This window comes from Silurus meridionalis, chromosome 25, assembly GCF_014805685.1.
Source record: "Silurus meridionalis isolate SWU-2019-XX chromosome 25, ASM1480568v1, whole genome shotgun sequence".
Lineage (NCBI taxonomy): Eukaryota > Metazoa > Chordata > Actinopteri > Siluriformes > Siluridae > Silurus > Silurus meridionalis.
The window spans coordinates 6591484-6617526 of NC_060908.1; the positions used below are offsets into that span (position 1 = coordinate 6591484).

Consider the following 26043-nt stretch of genomic DNA (forward strand, 5'->3'; position numbering starts at 1 on the left):
ATATTTTCCATTGGAAAAAGGCATGTGTACTTATGAAACCAGTTTTTTTTCTTTCTGTTCCTACAACATCCATCCATCCATCCATCCATCCATCCATCCATCCATCCATCCATCCATCCATCCATCCATCCATCCATCCATCCATCCATCCATCCATCCATCCATCTATCTATCTATCTATCTATCTATCTATCTATCTATCTATCTATCTAATCACCTCTCCACCCTCTCCATAATATTTCGACTTGTTCAATGCCGTCGCTTTAAATAAACACGCGCCGGGACACGTGACCCGATAGTGCCGCGCTGTGATTTTCTATTGGTCGGTTTTATGCCGCGGCAATTCGGCGTGATTGGCCGTTGTGTGGGTGTGTTCGCGCCTCAAACGCCGACATTAAGGCGACCGCTTCGCCCACAGTCGTAAACGCAGATTGGTTATGCAGCTCGAGCGGATTACGTCATGTGAGCCATTCTTCCCCCTGCGATTGGTCGAGCGACCGCGTCAAGTCGACCATGATTGGCTGATGCGTGAGGTCATCGCGAGTGAATGCGGAAGTCGTGTGGGCTGTACTGAGTCACCGTTGGGTCAGCTGATTGTTTCTGAGTGAGTAACTCGTCTCGACCAAATCTTATTTCGTTAAATGCGCGTTTCAACCGTAAACTTTAAAGCATGCTGATGCCGAAACTCGATCTTATTGGGTCGAGCTTTAGAACTTTCCGCTTTCTCTGATTGTACGATTATGTATGAATCTAGCGGCTGGGTCCTAAAAGAATAGCATGCTATCCGAGCCAACTGCAAACACTGATCGGCGTGTTCTGTTGGGGAAAGCCCGAGTGTATGTTAGTCTAGCAGTGGAGCTCAGGTGACTGGAGTTGATCTTGCATCACAGGAACCGGTTTGTGTTTGTCAGAATGTGTACGAGTTGATTTGATCATCACCATAAGATGCTTGATTGTGTCCAGGGGCGTGGCCACAAGGGGTTACACGGGGTGGCCGACAGGCAACATTGTTTCCCACCCTGGTTACCCTGGCTGACCTCTGATCTCTGACCAGTTCACTCATCTAAAAGTCTATTATTACAGGATCACATATGAAAAACTAATGATAGTATTGATATTAACAAATTCCTTTATTCAAAAATTCAATACACTCATCTCATCATTCACTTTTCACTAAGGAGCAGAGATTCTGCCTGACTTCCATACATAATTATGTGAAGCTATTTTTTATTATTATTCCTTCTCTGTTCTACAAACCCTGGACACGTTACAGATTTTCAACCTTTGTACTTAAATTTATTTATCGCAAATAACATCAAAACTGGTGAGTGCAGGAAGTAATCAGGATTTCTTTGTAACCTCTGGTACAGAAGGTAGCAGGACATTCATTCGCAGCTTCTGCGGTTCAGGCCTAAGCTCTAGTTATATTTCCACATGCGCTTCTACCTCCGAAAATAGTGCCAAAATCAATACCCCTATACGTGAACGCATGCTTGTGTATGGATTTTTTGGTGATGGGCTTGCATTGTTTATCGTTCTCTGGATTAAAAGCTACTGATGATACATTTGTGATACAAGTTCCCTGTCAAGGTCTGAAGTTTAACAAAGAAAATTGAAATTGTTTAAATGTTTCTTTGGGGTTTTATTAGAAAGCCTGATTAAATGTAGATTTACTGTTTATAAACAAATACCATAAGTACATAATCATGGATGTATTATTTTAATTTAAAGAGTTATTAATTTATAAGCTTCCAGTCAACCAATGTTGAGGATTAAAGCAGTTTAAACTGTACATTAATGGGGGGAAAAAACCCAACCAGGTTAGTGATGAGTTGTAATAGTAATATCTGTTTTTTCTCCAAATTTGGTGACTACGGTGTGCATGAAACGTCTCGTATTTGCTAATACTACACAAGGACCTGTTGGTACTCTCTTGCTGGTTGTATTGTGTAAGTATATATTTCTCTCTCTCTCTCTTCATGCACCCATTTGATTCCCTCGTTTACTCTGCCCCAGCAGCAAGAACCCGCAAAGCTCCACTGCCTGTCCTGAAATACCTAATTGATGTGCCTCGATCATGTTACAGGTCAGGGCTGCACCTTAAATAGCCACATGACTCGCTCTGAATTTGGGCTTGCATGCTCCATGAGGGTATGTTTGTATCTCTCCATAGTAATAACATGTGCTGTGTGCTGCTGTTGTTCTCTTCCCTACGTGTATGACCAATGGTTAGAGGGCTGGGATAAGAAGTGGCTCGTTGTTCAAAGCTTTGGCTGAGTGGCTCTTAGGGCCCTTGTTGAAAAGAATAAGTGCTTGCGACAAAAAGTTAACATGCTGTCTGGAACGCAAGAGAAACCCATTAGTCAAAAGATGTTTACCAAGCAGCTGTAATGGGTCCTGTAGTGTGTCTGTGTAAGCGTGTCTACAATCTCACACTTGGGAAGCAAAAGGTGTCATAACCCGAACATAACTGCCAGCGGTTACATTTCAGAGTTAAAGAGGAACGTGTGTATTAGCTTGCGTATTAGGTTCTCACACTGTTTTCCTTCCCACAGTGAAACGCACAACAATTTGGACCTATCGTTTGTGCGTACCATTCTGAACGATCGTGTGAACAAAGTGATTGGTTGGAGATCTCGTATCAGTCAGGCCAATCTTTAAAGAAAGTTTTGAGACGAAGTGGCAGAATGTTTGTAGACACCTAACTATAAAATTTCTATTTGCTTTTTGAACTTCCCATTCCACATTTAGTCCCCATTTGCTGTTATACTGACCTCCACTCTTCTTGGTAGATATTCCACTAGATTTTGGAGTGTGATTGTGGAGGAGGCCTGGGATGCAGTCAGCATTCCAGTTCATCTTAGATTTCCATTTCAACCCTTGTGTGAACTATATCTTCATTAAGCTGGCTTTGTGCCCAGGGGCATCATCATGCTGAAGCAAATCTGGGTTTATTAGTTGAAGTTAAGTGAAAATGTATTGTTAATGCATCCAAAGACCTCCTATACTGTTGTGTGTCTCCATCTAACTTTGGACTTTTGATGGAAAAGTCAGGTGTTCCAAAACTTTTGTCCATATAAGGCTCCTAAGATAAGATATTTTATATCACAATATATATTTGAAAGAGAGATTTTTAAACCAGGGCAAATTTTTTTTTACATTTTATAATATTATGTGTAATATGGGTTGTAGTACAGTATGAACAGTACATGGTAGATGAAACGAAATGATATTGAGCTGCATTTTTTTTTTATATTCTGAATCGTTGAAATATATACAAAACTATAAATACATGTTTAACTTGACCGATAGAAAATTGATTTAACTGATCTTTAAACCATGTAAAGCTCATATTGTGTGGGTCAGATTGACCAACACACTGGTGAAAACAACCAAAAAAAAGGTCTAAAAATTGGTTAGCTAGATGTGTCGTTAACTCAAATAGTGAATGTCAAGCTTTGATCGTGTTGTTTTTATAGCGTCGTGTTAAACAGGTATGTCTAATCAATTACTAAAGTACTTATAGCCTGGTTGTCCAAAAATCTGCAATGGTTCTCTGTCATAGTCATAATTAAACGTTTAAATGCATTTTATTCACTCTTTTTCTTTTCCGTGTATATTTATGGTATCTGGCTGATGCCCGTATCCAAAGAGAGTTACTTCCTTATTTATACAACGGAGAAGTTGAGGGTTATGGCCTTTGCTCAGATTCCAAGGAGCAGCAGTTTGGTAGTGCTGGGGTTTGAACGTTTGGCCTTCCAATCGAAAGAAACCACTTTTTAAGTTTTAGATTTTAAAATGTTAAGATTATTATTGGAGTAAAGATACATGCATTTCTCTTATTGGTATTCCTGATATTTGAACTTTGTAATAAATGAGCTTTTGCAAAAGCATTAAATATGAGGTTCATATGAACTGGCTTGTATTATGATCTGAGTCTCAGATACTCAAAATATTGATTAAGTTGTTTTGATGTTCTATTTATTTTGTTCTTCACATTACCACCATTAGCACGTGGTGGCACAGTTCAGAAATAGTGTTTGATTTGTGCAGAAGGAGAATTGTCTTCTAAGGAAGGAGAAACGAGTCGGCGCAAGCAGATTATATCTGTGGCCTAGAAAAACCTGGCAGCTTTCCTTGGAAATGCTATCCTGCACTCATGCACATCTTTGCATGCCAACTTTCGACACCTGATGTCAGAACTTGATGTAAAACCGTAAACGTGCATGGATGCAGGGTCCAGTCGTTCCCGAATTACAATTTTACTCTCAAACACACAGCCCTTGTGTGTTGTGTAATGGTGTTGTGAACATTTTCTTTAGCGCGTTTCAGTCCAGTGTTGTGGAGAATGTGAAGAGGTCTCCTCGTGCATCTCCCTTGAACGATATGCAACACTACTGCTTATGCAATCTTTGCACTTTAGCCTTTTATCGTGGCTCGAACTTTGAAACCCAACCTGTGCTATGCAGAGGGTAAAAATGGTTTGATAGTGAGATTAAGCATTTAAAATCATTGCATGAAGAAATCAGAATTAAAGCTTACTTCTTTTTTATTAGGAAGTGAAAGTAGTGCCCAAATATGGTGACATTTACAATCTGTTTCTACAAATCCTAAAGTTCATGATGTAATCGACTGCTGGGTGAATATAGTTTATATAACTCGGTTCAGTAGTAACATGGTGGGTGTGTATTGAGGCTGTTACACAGTGGCACCATTGAGCATGTTTTTTTTCCACGTATTTTCATTACACACATTAATTAACAGTCTTTTTTTTTTTTTCTTCATTATTAATTCCTACTCCCAGGATTGTAAGGTTGTGAGGATGGTGTCTAGAATTTGTGGCATGATCTAAGCGTCAGCGAGTATTTATGCATCAGGAGCTCATGTGGTCAATTTATTGTTGGCACAATACAATCACAAAGCTGCTGTTTATTGTTTTATCATCTAAAAACTTAATTCTTGGAGAGTTTCCTGTGCAGTCTTCGATGTCTTTTCTGATCAGGGAAGAATTACACGGCACGCAAAATGGCGCATGTGTTCTTCTTCATTTAATGCACATAATAAAGAAGTATATATACATACTGGTAAAAATTTGAGCTAAAACTGTTCCTGATTGGGTAAAAAGACATGGTAACCAGAGCTGCGTTCGCCCAGACAAAGACATTCCGTGTACCTTACATAATCACATCGTAAAGATCATATAGACACTGAACAGACAACATAGAAATGTGCGTTTAGAGAACTAGTGTGATGCCCATCTTAACACTAACACCTGCTTTACACCGTAGAGGGTGCGGACGAGGGAATGTGAATGCTGAGCCAGCATTAAAGGAACACACCTTGTAGAGAAACCTTTCATTTAAGATCCAAGCGTATGCCATGGAAGCATATCGCAGTTGGTGGTTGTAATGGTCCGGGGTTCTGCTCCTGCAAATCCCTCGGTTCAATTGAGAAAAAAGTCATGAAATGTTAAACCCCACCCACTTTGCATTTGTCAAAAAAAAAAAAAAAAGTACAAAAGTTTGTAAAGCTTTTAGAAAAAAAGTTGTATGAACAAAGATGTCGCACAATTACCCCGAAACTGAAACTCGATGTGGTTTACATTCACTAACTTGATTGGCGATTTCTCGTACAAAAAATTTACAAATTTGTCAAACCTGGTATGCTGAATCCTTGGACCATTTTTTTTAAGAGTTACACCAAAGTGCATGCAAGTATTCCATAAAACTGGTGCTATAGCATCCCAATAAAAATTGTTCTCATAAGATGGACATTTTTTTATATAAATGTAAGATTTTAGTAGGGAAAAGTTATTATTGGAGTAAACAAATATATGATATTTTATGGGCTTATTTTTTACTCGGTGAAGAAATGGACTCGATATTTGCTATAGACCTTCGAAAAACAAATTGCTTTTATTTGGTAAACAATGATGCACTTTCCGAACACTAAGGTTAGTATCCTCTTTTATTACATGTATTATTGCTTGCATGAATAACGTGACCTTTCGAGAATCAGGAACATGCAGGTATATGGAAAAACTGAGTAATATAAAGTACAGTGTTGAGCTTTCCTACAGCTCTCATGCTAGCACAATCTTGTATTTGTGATCTATAGAAAATCATGTGGGTTTTCTATATAGAGGCTACCATTGGCCATGGCTAACTGTTTTCATTGTCATAGAAAAATATTGACTGTGTCAGTAAAAGGCATCTTTCAGAAGGGTGGTTCTGAAAGATTTTTTGGTTCTGGAGAAGATTGTATCTCTTGGGCTTTTCATTTAGTTTAGTTTGTGAAATTAAGTTTATGGTAACCAAAAATGAAACGTCTTGTTGGTAGGTGGAGGGATTGAAAGTTGTCTAAGGCTGGTGGATTAACACTTAATTCTGTGTTATGTTTTCTTATAACTAACAAACTAGTGCTTGGACCCCAGAGGTGGTTGTATTTGTTGAAATGCTATGTAATGTGTTTTTTTTTTTTTTTTTTTCCCCAATTTGTTTTTAATTTATTCATATTTTCCTACCTAATGAACTTCAACGTTTTACATTTGGTATGACTGCAGGGGAGGGTGGGCGCAGTGTGTTATTTTTAGCTTGAAAAAGTCTAGAATTGTTTAAAGCATTTGAAGCATGTTCCAATCTTCTGTCAAACAGTAGTGAGAGCAGTGGAGACATGGTGAGGGGCCGGTGGTGAGGAGCCGAAGGGTGGAAAAAGAAATAAACAATGAACAAGCGAGAGAGAGAGAGAGAGAGAGAGAGTGTGATTGTCAGTGGGAGTGGACAGGGGAGGAGTGAGTTCTGGCTGTTTGGAAGCCGAGTACTAGAGCAAGTGTATAGAGTTTGCGCAAGCTATTCCTTTTGGTAGACTTTCCGGTTGAAATTGAACTCCATAGACGATCCTTTTTTTTTTTTTTTTTTTTTTGAGCAGGTAGGAACCAACTCTCAGAGAATGTACTGAATTCGTTCACATTTTGTTTGGTGGTTGAAACAAGTATGGATGAAAAAAAGTAAAACATTTTTGAACAGAGTAGAAGTTTGAGTGTGGTTGGAGGGGGGTGTGTCAGTGAGGGGTGTGTGTGTGTGTGTGTGTGTGTGTGTTTCCTGAGCTCTACTACCGAAGTCAAGAAAATAACACCGACTTTTAGGCTCCTTCTACAGTTTATTATTGTGCATTCATATATTTGAGCATGTGTCTCCTTGTCAGGCCTGTGTATTTTTATATTCTAATATCTTTACCTCTAGGCTTTTGGGGTTTAATCGAGGTAAACCGTGTTTGTATATTGGGTGTAGAGTGATTACAGACTTTTGTCTAGCTGAGGAATCTGTAAGAAAGACGAATCGAATTAAATTTATTTGTGAAGATGTTTTAAGTGAAATATTATCCTGAATGGCCTGGTCTGTAGCTGCTTGTTGATTTATTTGGGTGGTTAAATATTAAGAATCCATGCACTGCATTCCTTTGGTTAACTTGTAATATTTTAAACTGACCATCTAAATATTTGGATATGTGACAATTTGGCTCTTATTGAGCACTAAGGAGTTGAACTAGCATATTTCACACACTGCATCAGGGGTTGTTAAGTGGGGGTAAATTTTGTTGTGGGGCAGATTAGCTTATGAAAAATATTTTGTGGTAAGCATGAACCTTTGCGGCTTCTGCAGCACATCTTCTACAGCTGTTTTCATTATTTAGCTGAAGGTACGTCATTAGACCAGAGACTAGCCACTGGGCAGGGTACATCATTTTAGAATTACTTCAGAACTGCAAGAGGTTTTATTTTTAGGTGGTGGAGGCGTTACGATTTCTGTGATCTATCAAAGATTATCGTTCGAAAAACGATCTCAAGAACATTCGAAGAACAACTGGTGGGATGTTGTTGTTTTTTTAGGATTGTATAAGGAATGAATGAGTTAGATTCTGGAATATATCCAAACATTTTTGGCTTAAGCATGTGGACAAAACATTTGACACTTTTTTTTTTTTTAATAAACTTTTTACCCAAAATAGGTTTTAATGGTATTTTTTTCAAAGCCGTCCAAATTGATGGTGGTGAAGGTTCCTCCATGAACACTGTAGCACAGTGTTGACTTCCACTTTTTCAATTTTGTTTTCCTGTCACATGATTTGTTAAAAAAAGAAAAAGAAAAGTGATGATAACATCATACATTTGTCTGTATTTCAGTACAAAAATGGTTTGGATATAAAATGAAACGTTATTTAAAGTATTTCTGTTGCTTATCATTTTTTGTAAGGAAGGAAATTGTTAAACGTTTGTACAAAGTGAAGGACACTGTTGTGTTCAGGGAAATGTGTTTTCATTTCCTTTTTGCATTGTTGTTTTTTTTAAAGGTTACAAGCTTTCACAGGTTGTGAAAAGTTCCCCTTAAATGTAGCTGTATTCCTGTGTAAAGTAGACCCAGGGAACCTATTGATTGGCAGAGTGGCAGGGAAGTTGTCGTTCAGTGGTTATGACGCTGGACTTTGGATTTGAAGGTCATGAGTTTAAAAATTCCAGCACTGTTAAGCTGCCACTGCTGGGCCCTTGAGCAAGGCCCTTAACTGTAAACTGCTTAGAGGTTTAAAGGAGGTAATTGAAAGTTGCTCTGGATGAGGGCGTCTACCAAACCCCTTAAATATAATCTAAAGTAATCTATTTGGTCATGAATGAGTTGACCATTCTAACTGCATGCCTTCGTGAAATGGTGTGTGTGTGGAGGAAAGGGAGGGCTGCTGCCCATTGAACCCCATTGTTCCCTCTAAAGATCTCTTGATTTGAGCTGCACCCTGAGGCTGAACGCAGTACAGCGCGCGCGGGGGGACCGTCACGTACTTCACGCAGCCCAACCCCCTGTTTGTGGAAAGCCAAAACAACTCTTTTTAATAGTTTTTTCGACCCTTCTTTGACGAAGAAAATCATTAACGCTTTTCTGAAACACACCAAAAAGACCGCCTTAATGATCGCAATCGGCGTTTTGACACATTTCTATTAACGTTCTTGTATTTATTTTTAATAGACGGGCGTCTCTTTTGGCTATCCACAAGCAGTTTAATCGCGCACGTGCTACGCCGAGTACACATTCACACATACCTACACGCAGACGAGGGCGCGCGCTGAGTGGAAGCGCGAGGAATTAACTTTTTTTTTTTTTGGTCGATGTTTCCGGAAGCAGGTATTTTTTGTTTACATTTCAGTACATGTTTTTAATTGCATTCTTATTTTTGTGGCGTTCGCTTAACTAACAGTCTTAAATCCCTAAAACATACAGGTTAAACACATTAAGTTTAGAGTCAAAATGTGAAAGAAGGGCAAATAAAATGTCTTCATATATTTATTTTTTTCAGTCTTGCCGTGTTTAAAAAGCCATTAACAAGGTTTTGTGAGTTTTGAGGAAGAGAGACTCTTTGGGAAGTCCTCGCATTCTCTGCAATGATTTGCTCTTCCTCTTAGTCTCTAATGATTTTAGGTATGAAGCGGATTCCAGATCAGTTTTTATTTCTAGTTTAAGTCAGTAAGCAGAAGTGTACAACTTTTCTTATATAAGAAAAACCAACAACAAAAACAACAACAGTGAAGCTCTTTAACAAGGACTGTAATTGTGTAATGTGCTTTGTAAGTGTCTCCTGAGACATGGGCTCTTGTAGAGTTTTCAGTTTCTCTTTCTTTTAAATCAGATCTCATCCCAATAATGTTGTTTAGAGACAGTGACATTGAGTAAAAGACAGGAGCTGAAGATGTTGAGATTTTCGTTGGGAGTGACGACGATGGACAAGATTAGAAATGAGTTTATTAGAGGGACAGCGCATGTAGGACGTTTTAGTGACAAGGTGAGGGAGGTGAGATTGAGATAGTTTGGACATGTGCAGAGGAGGGTCATGAGTTATATATTGGTAGAAGAATGCTGAGGATGGAGCCACCAGGAAGGAGGAAAAGAAGAAGACCAAGGAGGAGGTTTATGGATGTGGTGAAGAAAGACATGCAGGTAGTTGGTGTGAAAGAGGCAGATGTAGAGGACAGGGGGTATGGAGACGGATGATCCGCTTTGGCGACCCATAATGGGAGAAGCCGGAAGAAAATGAAGATGAAAGTGGAGTTATGTGCAGGTACAGCAGGTGTAGGAAAGGATTCCCCTTCAGTTGTAGTTCCACGCTTCAACGCTAGAGGGAGATTCACAGTTCATGATTAGTGACCTCTGTGACATCACAGTGCATGTTCTCTGTCAAGAGCATTAAATGCCAGAACATCGAGCATTTACGACATACGCAACCTACCAGAAGTTAGGCTACTCAGCAAGAATCACATCACACCCAGTACAGTTTGAGTGTTCTGAATCCTGTAACGTTTTTACTGACACGCGGGGGCGAGTACAACCTCCTGATCAGTGCAGACCAGATAGTGAAACTTCCCTACGGTAGGTCCTTCGCGCCAGATAGTAAACCTTCCTAACAAGCTGGTATTGCCAAGTGCATGTCTGATCCCATGAGGAACGCTGACAATCAGCCAGTTCGCTCTAAATAGATTCTGCAAAGTAGAAAAATTGCGCAACTTCAGTTTTCTAGACCTGGCCAGGTCTGTCTCGGGTGCATTAAGTGAAGCTGACACAATTCCTACTTGCACTATATGGACAAAAAAATGTACATTAGATTAGATTAGATTAGATTAGATTCAACTTTATTGTCATTGTGCAGGGTACATGTACAGAGCCAATGAAATGCAGTTAGCATCTAACCAGAAGTGCATAGATAGCTTATTTACAGTGGCAGTGTAATAAATAAGGTTATACAAAAGGTGTAGTAATATGTACATATAACTGAACATGAGCTGTAACCTCCACTCTTCTGTGAAGATGTTCCACTAGATTTTCGAGTGCGCTCGTGGAGCTTTGCGCTCATTCAGCCACAAAGGTGTTTGTAAAGTCAGATACTGTGGTGCAGTCGGTGTGCCAGTTCATCCAAAAGGCGTTCAATAGGGTTTCTCTTTAGCAGGCCACCCACAGCAAGATCATCTACTCCAACCAATGTTAAACGGTATCTTCGTGAAAGTTTGCTTGCACAGGGTATTGTCATGCTGAAGCAGGTTTGGGCCTGTTAGTTCGAATGAAGGGAAAGTTTAATGTGTCCGCATCCATAGAAATCCTATACCAACTGTGTGCTTCCAACTGCGCGTGGCTGTAAAGGGTCCGGCGTCACAATACTTTTGTCCATCTAATGTATTTCAATTAGCACATAACGCGAACAACGTCCAAAGATGTCGTATTCGAGAGGAAATTGAATTAAAATGGTTTTGTTTGAATGTAGTTTCAGACAATTTTGCATTACTTGTTTTATGACTTTTTGCCCTCGAATTAAAAGAGTAGCAAAATAGCGGATACCCCCTGTTTATTCATTTGTTATTGTCTTGAAGATGTTCAGGAGTCTGTCATCGGGGCTTCAGGATTTGCCCATCAAGTAACTTGTATTTGAAAATTGCAATGGAAACTGTATTCTGTAAATCACATGATTAGTGCTTTTGTTTGTCATCATCCCTAATCTTTTTGTTTGTTTGACTGTTTTGTGCGAACAAAAACATCTTAATGAACAAATCTGCTCAGGGGTGGGTGGGTGGGTGGGTGGGTGTGTGTGTGTGTGTGTGTGTGTGTGTGTGTGTGTGTGTGTGTGTGTGTGTGTGTGTGTGTGTGGCGCAGGCGCGTGTGACTGACTTGTGTTTGCTGTTTCAACAGGAGCAGACGTAGAACCACAGGAGGAGCAGGCAGGAGCACTGGAGGAGTCAAAACCCGCTTAACACCTCTGTCGAAAACATGGTAGGAGTATCTTTTGTTTATATGTATTGTGTGTGTGGGAGGTTTTAAGAAGTCCTGGAACAAGTATCGCATGTCCGTGGTGAAAGTGCGCTCGGGGAGATTGTTAATGTTTGGGTTCAGTGAGGCGTCCCTGTCTGACAGCGTCCTCGCCACAAGACTCGTAGAACACGTGCACACGTGAGGTGTTTTAATTACGTTTTTTTAATAGATATTCATTTTAAATGATTGAGTTTTTTAACATTTGTTATATTTTGTTAGTTAGATCTATATACAAACCTGCAGTGCAAATTTAACCCAAGTTCATATGCTCTATATAAGTGATATTATAAAAGCAAGAACATATTTATGTGAACTGGATTTTAATTATGGCTGGCACACCCTCATTTGTGTGTGTGTGTGGCTGAGAATAAGCATTAAGGCGCTGCATACGGACGCTGTTGCTATTAAGACATGCAGTTATATGTTACACATTACACTACACTACACTACACCTCGAGATGTCCCGTACCTGTCCTTTTGAATCCCGGGGTCTCTTTATCTCCAGGTCTATACTGACGCGTACTTTACTTTCTCTGCTTTGGTCCTAATAGCAGTTAGGAAATAGTCAGTTTAGGAAAAAAAGCCTAAACAGAAAAATAAATAGAAATCTAAGCGCTTTAGTTGCTTGCATAGTATCTGTATGGGGAGAATGCAGAAAGTAGCATTTGAATGCTTGGTGTATCATGTGACCTGATCAGATTATCCCACTTGAATTACACAAGCAAACAAGCCTGCGATTTTTTTTTTATTTTTATTTTTTGGTGTGTTAAAAGATCTCTGCCCACACTTTTCTGGTCAAAGCGCAAGTGAAACTGCAGCTTCTCGCTCATTGCGTTGAGATCATGTGAATGAGGTAGATTCCTGTGTTTTTGTTTTTTCTAACTTCCCGTCATGTACTTGATCTATGACCGAGTCAGTTTATGCCACATACACACACACACACACACACACACACACACACACACACACATGATGAGGTGTAGAAATCCAGTATCGCATTAAGACAATAGCTAGTGGTATTTTGTTTAATAAAGGAAAGCGCCCCAGCTGTTTAACTGTTGCTAGAGGACTTTGTAGTACACTTCCTGTGCATTTCTTTACTGTGTTCCTACTAGATCTTTTCCCCTCCCAACAGCTTTTTATTATGATTGAGTAGAATGTAGCGCTACTGTATGACCTGACCTTGCTTCTTGTCAGTGTTGATGTTTTCTCGTGGTTCTCTCGCTTTTTGGATGAATGTGATTGGCTCATAAGATCAGCCATAGGGTAGGGTTTTTGTTTTGTTTTGTTTTTTGAGCAAGTTTTGTTTTTAATGTTCGTGTGTGTACAATGAGAGGAAAAGCATTAAAGCAGCTCCACCTCCTTCCCCTTTATCTGCCCACCGCTGCGAAGAATTTAGATTACTTTCATTTTCACTTGCATAATTATACACTATAGACATCCATTCAATTTACATACTCTCTGTATTCTGCTGTGGATTTGAATCTTGTAGATTTTAACCATGTTTTATTGTGTTAGTTATGTGCTACGTAAAAATCAAATGGCATGTGGTTAAACACAGTAATGCTGTTTATTCTTAGTTTTTCTTGTCTCATATCATGTGTGAAGTGGTCGCTCAGTGGTTAAGACATTGGACTTCTGAGCAGAAGTTCAAATCCCAGCAACACCAAGCTGCACTTTTGGGCCTTTGAGCAAGACCCTTAACCCTTAGTTGCCCAGTTGCAGGTTGCTCTGGATAGGGGTATGATTAACAATTATCCTTACTAATAACTATTAAGATATTTATTCTCTTTGCTCTTCTTGTTCACTTTTCTTGGCACGTGTCTACGCGTAATGTAACGTTACCTGGACTGGAAGATGTAAGTGGTAGATAAGTCTGTGGGGTCATAAATGGAAAGTAAATTATAGAAAGATTTTATTCAGTGTATATATGGAAATTTATCTACTCTATTATTATATTTTAATAGTAAGATAATTGCCGTAATTAGTTCTGTACTTGAGTTATGAACCGATTAGAAGGAACAGTGTTGCCTCAATCCATTTTTATCAATATTAACCATTATTTGAAGTAAGAAACAATTTCTTTTAATCGATTTTATAATCAGAACAGCTGTTTAAAATTCTGTTGCCAGATTGCAACCTGGTATACCTCTGCGCCTCATGACGCATCTATACGCAAAGGTTAATGCCCTCTAGTGGTCTTCGGAAAAATATCTCTTGCTGAATATGTTTGTTTTTTCTAATCTGCCTGCCTGTAGTCTTAATTCCTAATAAGAAGTGTTGGTCTTTTATATATCCATATAAACAGATTCGTTGTGTTCTTTGAGTACTGGACTCTCTCCTGGACTTAGTTTTATTATGCACTTTTTTTTTATGAATTGCATAGTTTATAAATCTGTGTGAACCACTGGAATGATCATTAAACATTTTGCACGTTCGGTAAACAAAGCAGCCACTGTGTCTCTACTGCATATCAGTGGGTCCGGTTTTTTAATCAAAGCTCAGCTCTAAAATGAAGTCAGTACCAAGGTACAAGACGTAATTCTTGTGCACATCCTCTCAGACGGAGTGCAGTGAGTGGGAGTTGGAATAGGTATGTTGACTCATGGCTAGATTTCAATGCGAACTAAATAATTAGAGCAACGTTTACCGGGTGTGAACTTCAGAGGAGCTCAGTATGTTATATTGTAGCAGAGATGGACTAATCGGTACCTTGAGCAACTGAGAAAAGCGGATTGCAGAAATATGTATATATGCATATATACATTTATATACGTATATTTATCTACTGGGGAAAGTAGGCTTGTTTCATCATAACTTGTTTTTATCAGTAGTTCCACATGCATGATTCTGAAGTTCAGCACCATCTAACCGTTCACCTCATTGTGAAATCTGACTGTAATTATGCAAACCGGGTCGAATAATATCTTCGAGGACTTCAAATCATAGTTAAAACGTTTTTTAAGGTACTTAACTAGTGCACAAGCCAATGAACTGGGTAGATTTTAATTAATGTAATTAGTATGTTTACATATTAAACAAAGCTGAAGATCTTTGACTATTATATAATGCCAGGATGAGATATTAGTTACGAGTCTTGTTTGCATCTTTAGCTTTTTTTTTTTTTTTTAAACTTGTTTCAACTACAATCTAGATTTACTAGAAAGAAGTAACATGAAAGAACCAGTCATACATACAGTTTTGCGCTGGTTTCGTGCCACTCATATCTTTGCTGCTTTTCCGGACGTCTGATCTCAGATTTCTTGCTTAAGTACGAGTTAAGCTAAAGTGGCAGTACAACCTTTTCTTCTTTTCACCTCCTGGTGTATGTCCAAGTCTGTTTGACATTGTGGATGCTGGTCTGATGAGGCTTTGCTGAGGGCAGCTGTGGCAGAACAGAGTGTCCAAAGAGTAGGACTTTCATCATTGAATGAAGAATGGTGTAGAGTACATGGGCCAAGCCAAATACAAAGAGCTACTACAGATATCGGGTAACTGTAATCCATGTGGCTGCTAAAGTGATTCCTTTTGTGTCATTTAAAAAAAGTAAAGACATTACAGAACTTGTTTTCTACAAGCTCACAATTGTTGAATCTTAATCATAGATACTGGGATATTCAGCACTGTTTATATTCCCAGATTTTTATTTTATATTAATAATAATAACTTCATCACCTTCATTATTTAACACGGAATCGATTTCCTCATTTTGCCCCTGAATAAATCTTATGATCTTCCACGCCTAGCAGAGACAGTAATTCCATTAAAGACGTATTTGGTAGGATTAGTCAATAATGAATGATTATGTAGAGCAGGTTATTGTTTGTCAAATTGAATCTCTGCTCAAGGTGAATGTTGAACTTGGATACACAGGGGGTTTCCATACAATTCTGTTGATTTGAAATGCCAGCTTCTCGGACGTTGTCGTGCTTTTATACGCAGCAGGTAATTTTCCCCCGGAACTTTTTGGAGAAATTCTCAGTAATGTTAAATTCGTGCCTTAATTCTGATCACGTGTTTTCCAGGCAAAAATCCCAGAACGTATACTTATTTTTTTTCTTCGCTGTGCTTTTGGAGTTCATTATTTCCAAACTTGAGCTGGAATTTTGAAAATAATTACTCTTTATGGGCAAAAGAGTTGCGACTACAAACATGCTCCTGGCTTGTAATCTCAACATTCTAACAAGATGTAAGCTGCTGCTGTTTTGCACTAAGGAATGAAGGAATGTTAAATCGGCTCAAGAATGAACTGAGAGCTCCACCCGTAAGCTGATGCTTTTTGTCACCCAGTCATGTGTGTTGTTGCAACTGAGTCTCAAACACGGCTTTCACAAAGAACAGCTGTTCTACGGATGCGCAGTTAAATAAAAAGTGTTTAATATGTATAACCCGGTCAACACATACTGAATGCAGCCAGGAAACTCTGTGTCTGGTGACGTTCATTTTTGATTGATTCCTGTTCATTTGGTTTTTGAGGTTTAAATATAGCTGCCAGGAAACTTCGAGGAACTATTATGATGTGGGCCAGCATTGAATAATGGATGTCAGTTATGAAAGTGTGGATTTTTATATTTTGAAGTCATTATTTACACTATATATCCTATAAAAGTCTGTGCTGTATGGACAAAAATGTTTGCGCTTGTGCAGTTTTGACTATCAAACCCATACAGTGTGTGCTTTTTGAACATTTCATTCCAGATTAGTCCTCCTTTTGTCGTTATAATAACAGGATACCGGAGCGTGGCTGTCGGGTTTTATCCTCACTCAACCACAAGTACATTATGAGTCAGGCAAGGAGCGCTGGTGCACAGTCAGCATTTTACTTCATTCCCAACATGTTCAGTGGAGTTGAGACAGTGCACTGTGAGGGATATTTGTGTTCTTCGACAAAATATTGGCAAACTGCCGTAATTGAGCGTGCTTTGTGCACAGCATTTTCATGCTGGAGCAGGTTTGGGCCTCTTGGTTAAAGTGGAGGGAAATTGTAATATTACAGCATACAAGGACATTCTAAACGATAGTCTACTTCCAAGTTTGTGACTGTTTAGGGAAGAACCATGTAAGGTGTGATGTTCAGGTGCAGGGCTGCAACTATTTTAGTAATTGATTATTCTGCCGATTAGTCCATCGAAGAATCGAGTAATCGGACAAGAAGTCATTTTTCCTTCATTAAAGAGAACTGTAAATATACAAGAGAAAATAAGACGGGTCTCCTAAAACGAACGTTGTTTGTTCCCTTTAACATTTTTATTGCGGAAATTGCAATCTGTGAAAACTAAACCCATTTACTGCATTTAATTGCCAAATTTCATCAAAATAAAAAATGTAAATGAATTTTTTTAGATTATTGTTAAAAAGGTAAACGCACTGTATGGTGTTCTTCTTTGTTTGAACATTTTCAAATGATCCCAAACTTTGAAAACTTTGTGATCTTTGGTCTGAATCTTCTCCTCGCCCCCTCACCGTTTTCACTCCGTTTCTCCATTTTTCATTCTGTATTCAAGTATTCAGTGTTTACCTGCCCAAGGGTCTCATTTATAAACATGGCGTACGCACAAAACGAGGCTGGAAACGCGCGTACAATAATCGGTCCAAAGTTTAGCAGGTGGTGCGTCAGTAATGATGGTCCACGGGGAAACGCAGTGCTGTATTCGAATTATTTGAGTTACTCGAAGAATCGTTTCAGCCATAGTCACGTTTCAACCTTTTTTTTTTTTTACTGTATATTGTAATGCCACAGCGAGGCCACTAGAGGCAGCAGCAGCACTGACAATTTTGCACCACAGAGTGCTGTGTTTCTGACTCAAAACTGAGGCAGTTTTAAAGATTGATGCCCCTTTTAACATACAGATGTGAAACAAAATAAACATTAAGTTAGTCATATAGGACAAGATCTGTAAATTAACAAAAATGTTTTGGTTTGCATTACATTATTGCGACTGCAAGAAGCAAAAATTCCAAATGCAATATGTTAGGCATCGCATTTATGCAGAGTGGGTATTTATTCATTTATTGACTCTTTAAATACAAATTCCTACTCGTTTTAAGCTTTGGGTGTGGTGTGTTCGAGTCGTCTCGTGTCTCTTGCCATGTGAAGAAACGTGTTTGTGTTCACTGGAGTAGATTTCAGGTTGTCCTCCTTTCCTAAAATAACCACATACGTGTGTGTGTGTGTGTGTGTGTGTGTGTGTGTGTGTGTGTGTGTGTGTGTGAGAGAAAGAAAGTAACGGAGAGAGATGGAGAAAAAAACATTAACATTAAGTGCTAATTGTTGACATTGACATTTCCTTTGTGTGTAATGAAGCTCCATATGCGATTATTAGCCTACAGAATTCAGCATCCTCAACAATCCAGAGAAAACTGTCGCTTCTCCAAATCAATGGTTCAATTTTTATTAAATGTAAATGAATTTATATTATAGTTTCAGTTATATTTAGCAGTTTGGCAAGTCCCTTTTTTGCAGTAGCAGATGGTGTCTGTGTGCCAACCAGGACTTTTTGCTACCGATGTTTTTGATATTCAGTAAATATAAAATTGTGTTTGTGAGAAGTAGCTTTAACCCATAGTGGGGAATTTCCTATTTATAATCTCCCGTCTAGACCCCATGGCCAAACGAATGCTTTTGTCATTGTTTTTCGCTGGTGTTCACACTTTTTACTGTGATTAATGTAAGCGTTTTATACAAACAGTAACTAGTCAGTGAACTGACGCTATTTTAGTGTGTGAATGCATGCGTGCGTGTGCTGCTCCTATTCGGGAACAAACACTTCAACACGTGGAATCCTATAAGCAGAAGACGGGCATTTTGGCTTTTGAGTTGAATGTGTTAAATTTTATTTACAGACTGATTTGAACTGAATTAGATTTAAAATGCCCTCTGCTGTTTCTAAAGCAAAATGCAACTAAAAACAGGGAATGTTTGGAATTCAGTTAATCACTTATTTGAATCGCTTTGGAACTCGCATGCAGAATCAGGACCTCGTTACTTCACGACTCGTATTTCCGGAGATTAAGATGTGACCCCTGGTTGATTTTGGAAGGAAACATAGAAGCCGTGTGTGTGTGTGTGTGTGTGTGTGTGTGTGTGTGTGTGTGTGTGTGTGTGTGTGTGTGTGTGTAAGATTTACGTCACTGCGTTCCTGAGGATGACTGCTGATGCGTAGGTACAGCGTTCCAGGTCACGATCAGCACGGCAGATGCTTAGGGTTTATGGGGGGCATTCGACTGGTACAGCGTGTTCCCAGAGATGAACGTGAGTGGCAGCGCGTTCGAGCGCCATAAACGCTGCAGAGTGCTTGTGAGAGAGAGAGAGAGAGAGAGAGAGAGAGAGAGAGAGAGAGAGAGAGAGAGAGAGATTGCTGTGTCATTGGTGCATTCTGCATGCTCATTGGCGCCCTCTTTCACTTCCTCTCCCTCGCCGCCTGTTTTCTTCTTGTTTCTCTACCTCTCTCAACCATCGTGACTATACGCTGATGCATTGCCCCTCCTCCTTTAGCCATGCAGCATTGACAACTCTCCTCCAGTAGTGTGTGTGTGTGTGTGTAAAGAGCAATTATGAAAGAGGATAATTAGTATTGTTAGTCGTTGTTGAAACTGAAAGTGAGCGTCACGCGTTTAAGCTGCGTTAAGTTTTGTGTTTAAGATAAAAGGGGTGTGTGTGTGTGTGGCTGCTGTTGCTGAGGTAGCAGACTAGCGCAGATGAAATCTCGGTGAAGGGTGAACGGGGAGGGGGGGGGTGCACGCGAGTAAAGAGGATGCGATTGTCAAGAGGCGGATCTTAGCATCAGGCAATACCCTGCTTCTTTCGCCTTCTGCCTCTCTGTCGCTCTCCATCTTCAGGGCACCTGCCGCCGCTTCTCTCCTCTCTGGCGCCTGTACCGCTCCCGTCCTTTGCCCGCTGACTGTGTTGTCAAATGTCTGATCAACACTGTGGACAGGATTAAGGTGTGCGTGCGTGTGTGTGGTCGCATTTTCTTTCCTTTTTAACGTCACCTTACCTACTAGCAGTGTGCGTGTGTGTGTGCGCGCGTGTGTGTGTGTAGAAAAGCGAAGGGTGGCTGGGGTGTGTCTGCACTTCGTGTGTATGAAAGAGCGAGGAGAAAGGCACCAGAGCAGCGGGAGAAGGAAGGATGGTTTTACCGATAGCGCTGCTCCTGCGAGTGTATGTCTCCGGGGTGACCGAGCCCTGCCCCCTCTCGCCATGAGCCGGGTCAACCGCGTCTCCTGCTCCATGCTCAACTGCTTCGTAAGTGCTCTCTGCACTCTCGTGTGTGTGTGTGTGTGTGTGTGTGTGTGTGTGTGTGTGTGTGTGTGTGTGTGTGTGTGTGTGTGTGTGTGTGTGTGTGTTATAGTGGTGTACACTAAAAGATGGCATGCCACGTGAACCTCAGAGACTCAGAATGAGACATGGGGAGACATGGATAGAGACACACACTGGCGTGCAGATGTGATCATTTGATTTTATTGTGTTGGTGTTTGTGTATCCAGCAATGAGCACTGGGGTCTGAAGGACTTGGACGTCACAGATCCTTTTACAGAACCAGGAAAGTTCTGAGGATTTTTATTTTTTTTGTTTGTCAACTTTCAATTCTTTTTTTTTGTTTTGTTTTGTTTTTTTTTCGTCTTTTTGTTTCCCGTTCCTTTGTGTTTGCTTCTTTCTTTTGCTATCATTTTGTCTCTTTTTTTCTGTTGTTCTCTCCGTCTCTTTTCTGTTTATTTGTAATTTTTTGTCTTCTGTGACTGTATGTTTCTTTCTTTTCCTTTCTCTCTCTGTGTTCGTCTGCACTTTCTCTAGCGTTCTGTTTTGCCTTTTATGTCTTTTTTTTCTGTCTCTTTCTTTTTTGTCATTTGGTCTCTCTTTCATTATTCATCTTCCCTTTTGCTTTTTTTTTTCTTCTTTTTTAACATGGCTTCCAGTTTTGTTCCACCACATCAGATTCTTTTTTCTTACCATCATCGCTACTAAGACCACTTTTTCAATAGTTTCTCCCCCCCATTAAACTACTTCATCTTCACTCCATCTGAGCGTGTGAAGTCACTGTAGATCTCCTTACTCCTGTCTTGCTAGAGGATATAATGATGATTTAGGGGCTGGTAACTGGAGGAAAAAGCAGCTCTTGGATCCAGTGGCACAGTTGGCCATTGACAGGTGATCTTTTGATCTATTGACACAACGTTTCAATGATTCTGATTGGCTTATCAGGTCTTGGAAGTGTACTAGACTCTGAGAATTAAAAGTGATCAGAGATGCAGTCTTAATGAAAGCAGCACGGCATGTGGAAGGTTTGAACTCCATCACTGGATGTGTGTAGACCTAAATGACGTGAGTAGTACTTTTAGATTCTTGGAATAGTCACCATGTTGATAAAGAGAGTGAACTGAGGATGTTTAATAAATAATAAGGAACACTTCTGACTTTTGGAAACGGAGAGGTTTGTGTTCATTGCTTTCTGGGAGGAGATCAGGCTGTACCTTTTTTTAGATTTGGTTGAGAAGGCTGTGAGTTTAGATTTATTCATGAAGAGCCTTTTAATCCAGTTTCTGTCTTTGTCTGGGTGGATGGTGATGGATTTCTGAGATGCATTTGAAAGCGATCCAGATCAGAATAGCAATCAAATTTAATGAACAGAAAAAAAAATAGTATAACCCTGGTGAAGTGCAAAAAAAGAGGCTACAAATAAAGTGCTTACTCACTCTCTCTCTCTCTCTCTCTCTCTCTCTCTCTCTCTCTCTCTCTTTCATACAAACATGAATCTTCCTCTCTAGTTTGTTTTTCCCACTTTCCTATTTATTAGCTTTCTTTTTATATATATATATATATATATATATATATATATATATATATATATATATATATATATATATATTTGTCTTCTCCTTTTTTCTTTTTTCTGGTCATGTTGAATCTCCAAGCCTCCTTCAGGTTTATGTTTACATTGTTCCTTTACTGTCTGTGTTAACACCCCCCCCCACACACCTCTCCTACCCATTAAAAAAAGAAAAGAAAACCCCGCTAATAGGCATCTAACGATGGAGAAGTGTTGCTGTTTTTAGATGATAAGTAATGAGTGTTAGATTCAGAGGGAGCACTAAATGGCTCTGATTGAACAACAAGCCTTTTTTTCCATCTCCGATGCTCTTACACAGTTCAGCTAAACCAATCAGAGCAGCAACACCATCCTTATCGAGTATCTGCTTTCTTCCATATGCAGGATTGTGTGTGTGTGTGTGTGTGTGTGTGTGTGTGTGTGTGTGTGTGTGTGTGTGTGTGTGTGTGTGTGTGTGAGAGAGATAACTCCTATTGCGTTTCTTATGAGCTGGCACAGTGTCCAGCGCTGCCCATTGAGTAAGAAGCACTAAACAGCAGACGGGTCTCTACGATGCTGCGACTCGTCGACACTACTAACGTTACTACTGCGTTTACACGAGATTATTAAAACGTATTTCTCCCAGGAAAAAAAATCACTGGATTTAGTTTCAGTGCTAAAAGTTTTTAACATTCAGCCAAAGGTCTATATTGGTTCTTATTAAAGCAGGGAGGTTTTGGTTTCCTTTCTTACGCCTTTTTTTTTTCACAATAGTGACGTGACTTTGAAGAGCAGAGGCGTGAATTGGTGCGGATCTTCTGAGGCACACGTGAAGGTGTGCCTTTTTTTTTTTGTTATTTTGTAACTCTCCATACACACCTTCGTTCACACCAAAAGGGAGATTTAGAGAAATCAAAACCCTCCATCTGCCTGTTTCTGTGAGGAAACCTGGGGAAAACCAAGCAGACTCGGTGAGAGCTCAGGATCAAGCCCAGGACTCTGGAGCTGTGAGCAGGGGCGTGTCTAAAGGGGGGGCACAAGGTGGTGGCACCGCCCCTCCCAAAAAAATATGCTTTGCCCCACTTGTGGCCCCTAAACTTTATCGACTGATCAGAGTAGAACATTTATTTACAGTGCGGGTGCAAATTCGGATGCATTTAAAATCTCGTGCGCTGATGTCATAAGCTCATCGGCAGCGTAGCTCCGCCTTGAAGTAGAACACTCACTACTCACTGACTGGTTTACTGCCAATGATTTGAAATATTGAAATACGTTAATGTTGAAAGCTCTTTAGCGTACGTGCTTAATTGTGTTATTTAGCCGCGATGGTTATGGTATGTTTCTTCCTGTTTTAAACATTAAAGGCACAATCACCAGAGGTGGGAAATACTTTGTTGTACTTAAATAGATTTTTCTGGTATCAGTACTTCATGTCATCGTTTATATTTCGGGCAACTTTTTACAACTTTACAATTTATAATTAAATTCATGACACAAATCTGTACTTTCTACTTCTTACATTTTTAAAACAGGTTCGTTACTTTGTTTTAATTTCGCCTCTTTTATATTTTTTTTATTAAGGATATAAATAAATATAAAAGAGGCGAAATCAAAAGATTCAGTGCTACACGTTTATTCACGCCGTCCGTTCATTACTCACGTATTAAAAAAAAAAAATAAAAAAAAACCAAAATAAAAAACGGATGAAAGTTAAGAGGTACAGTTTTTTTCCGGTCTCACCTCATTAACCTTCCGTGTGGAAACATGGCAAAAGTCCCGTTAGGTGTCCTGGTGATTTACTTCAATTCAAAATCATCATTAAAACATTTACAAGAATAGTTTGTCTTCATGCTCTATGTTGAGTTTAGTTCCGCAATGAATAAGCATACATTTGCCTAAAGCATCCATATTTGTCCACGCTAATGTTGATTAGAGTATTAAAAACTTGAAAAGTATTAATTTAAGGTACATTTAGAACAGAGAAAAATGTGCAGGGAAATATTTTAATTGATGGACAACTTTTATTTTGAATTATTATTATTTAATTATTATGTGAGGTTCAGTTACCAGCGTGACACTAAAACAGGGAGTAGTAAAGGCTACTTTTTACTTAAGTTCATCTCAGAGCCCAAACATTTTTATTTTACTTGAGTAAAAAGTGTAGTCAGAACTTCAACTTTTACCAGAGTTTTTAAAACATGAGTATCTGCACTTCTACTGAGTAAAGGGGATGTACTTTTGCCATCTCCGGCCATCACGTTCCCAAATAGTCTGCAGTAACGTGGTAAACGCTAAAATGTGGACTTATAATAATGTTAGCGTTCTGACACAATTTTAAGATGTAGAATAGTAAATGCCTGTTTGTATTGAATAAACTTAAAAAAAATATGGCAATTAAATATGCTCTTTATGTATGTTTATTTTTTAGACTGAATTTTGTGGGAAGAAAAAGGAAAGGAGACAAAGTTCGGCACATCAGCAGCAATGCATTCAAGGTTTCTTAAAGAAGAAACCATGTCAGACACAGGTAGATGCAGTACAGTGTATTTGAGAACAATTTTTTATTTTTTTTATTATTTTATGGTTTTTATTTATGAAAAGAGAGATGCGCTGTCCAGACACTTGTATAGTGCCATTTTTATGTCATCCCACTTGTGTTGGGGCACATGACTTTAACCATGAGCCCCCCTATGACAGGTTCTTGGTCCCCCCCGTTCCACCCCGTAAAAGAAAAAACCTGAAATCGCCCCTGGCTGTGAGGTGGCAACACTACACACTGTGTTGTTCCTGCATGTGGATTAACGTGTCACACAAGACATGTAGCAATGCCCCCCAAACACCCCCCAACCCTGGTCATTTGTTATGGAGCAGGAAAAATGCCCTCCTTTTCAAACATGACCATAATCCTGTGGTTTGATTAAACTCAAGACTGATTGATTAAATACTCATAGATTGTATTGCTAGTGAGTTAGAGCTCTGCCGTGACCACCCAAACCTATAACACGCAACTTTTTATGGGTCTGTATACTTAATTTTCTTCTCGTAAATGATTAATTGTTCATTTTGTTTTAAGGAAAAGTCAATACACGTGTCTTCAATCAAGCATCGGCCGTATTTCACTGTCTGTCCGTGAAGGTCATGAGGCCTTTAATTGCATTTGCACTGCAGTCTACTTTTATCACCAGTCTTTTTCTCTCTCTCTCTTTTTTAAAACAAAGATGGCACTCTATTCTCACACGTGTCTGTTTGATCAATTACATCTGCATGATCATATTTAGGTCAGAAGCTGAGCCGGTGCATTTCGGCAATCCTCCGGGAAGAGCACACTTATCTTTTGTTTCTCATTTAAAGGCTAACTGTACTTTTAATATACAGACACAAAGAACTACAACACAAACCAGCGAAGACGCTTGAGGCGCTTAGCGACTGCAGTGCTTCTAAAAGTTTTGTTTTCGTCGGAATTCATGGTGAAAATCGATCCGGGAATGTGATCACTGATACTGCGATCGACTCGTGCACTTGGAGTGAAAGGCATTGGTAGTTGTTCAGTTGATTAGGACAGATCGATAAATCAGGAGCTGCTTTGAGAAGGCCAACGGTCCGGTGTGTTCTTTTTTTTGTTTTGTTTTTTCTTTTCCCTTGAGATCGGACAGGACGTTCCCTGTGAGCTCATGCATGTCCTTCTGATTTGGAAAAAAAAAAATCTACTAGTTAAATTTTAATGTGTGTGAAAAAAAAAATTAAGAAAAAAAAAAAGGGGAGATGGCAGAGAGCGAATAAACACCAGTTTGTTATGGTGGCTATTTTCCTCTTCTTTCTCTTTTACACATCACTTTCTTTTCCCTGCTCTGACTAAAAGGGCTTTTCCCTGGGAGGGAAAAAAGAACACGTGGAAGTGATGAGCAGTTAAAAATTTTGATTTCATTTTATTAGAATGGCCTCCAAATATCTGAAGCTGTTATCGAGTCTGGAAATTATATTATTATTTTTCAATTATGGATTATTAAAATCAAATCAGTTTTTGTGAGCTTGGACCTAGTGGGATAAATGAAGAGCATCCGGACCCAGATGCAGCAAGATATTATAATGTGTGATTGTACAATAACGTGTGTGTGTGTGTGTGTGTGTGTGTGTGTGTGAGAGAAAGAAAGAGCGAAACATGGGCTGACAGTGATGTCCCAATCCATGAGAGATAATCTAATCCAGAGCATAGCCTCTGATCAGATTAGGTTCCTCAGGCAGCTCCACGTGGCAGCGTGATGTTTATAGAGAAGGAAGAACCAGCAGACTGGAGTACATGTGAGGAGGCCGAGACGAGTGTGAATTCCAGTTCTGAAAGAAAAAAGGGTCCGGGAAAACATGGGCCGTTGCCATGGAAACAGGGCTGCAGAGTGTGTGTG

The 26043-nt window shown here is 39.4% G+C and overlaps 1 protein-coding gene across 14 annotated transcripts in view; it reads left to right on the plus strand.

The window, feature by feature from the left end:
- Positions 1-369: 369 nt before the first annotated feature.
- Positions 370-26043, plus strand: part of mtmr4 (myotubularin related protein 4) — a 62832-nt gene continuing 37158 nt past the window's right edge. For 2 of the 14 annotated variants that reach the window (XM_046838959.1, XM_046838961.1), the window contains exons 1-4: positions 10216-10409; positions 11718-11798; positions 22418-22478; positions 24072-24170. In XM_046838959.1, coding sequence (XP_046694915.1) covers positions 10231-10409; positions 11718-11798; positions 22418-22478; positions 24072-24170 — 420 coding nt within the window. In that variant the 5' untranslated portion in view covers positions 10216-10230. The other 12 variants (XM_046838962.1, XM_046838960.1, XM_046838963.1 and 9 more) reach the window with 12 other exon arrangements.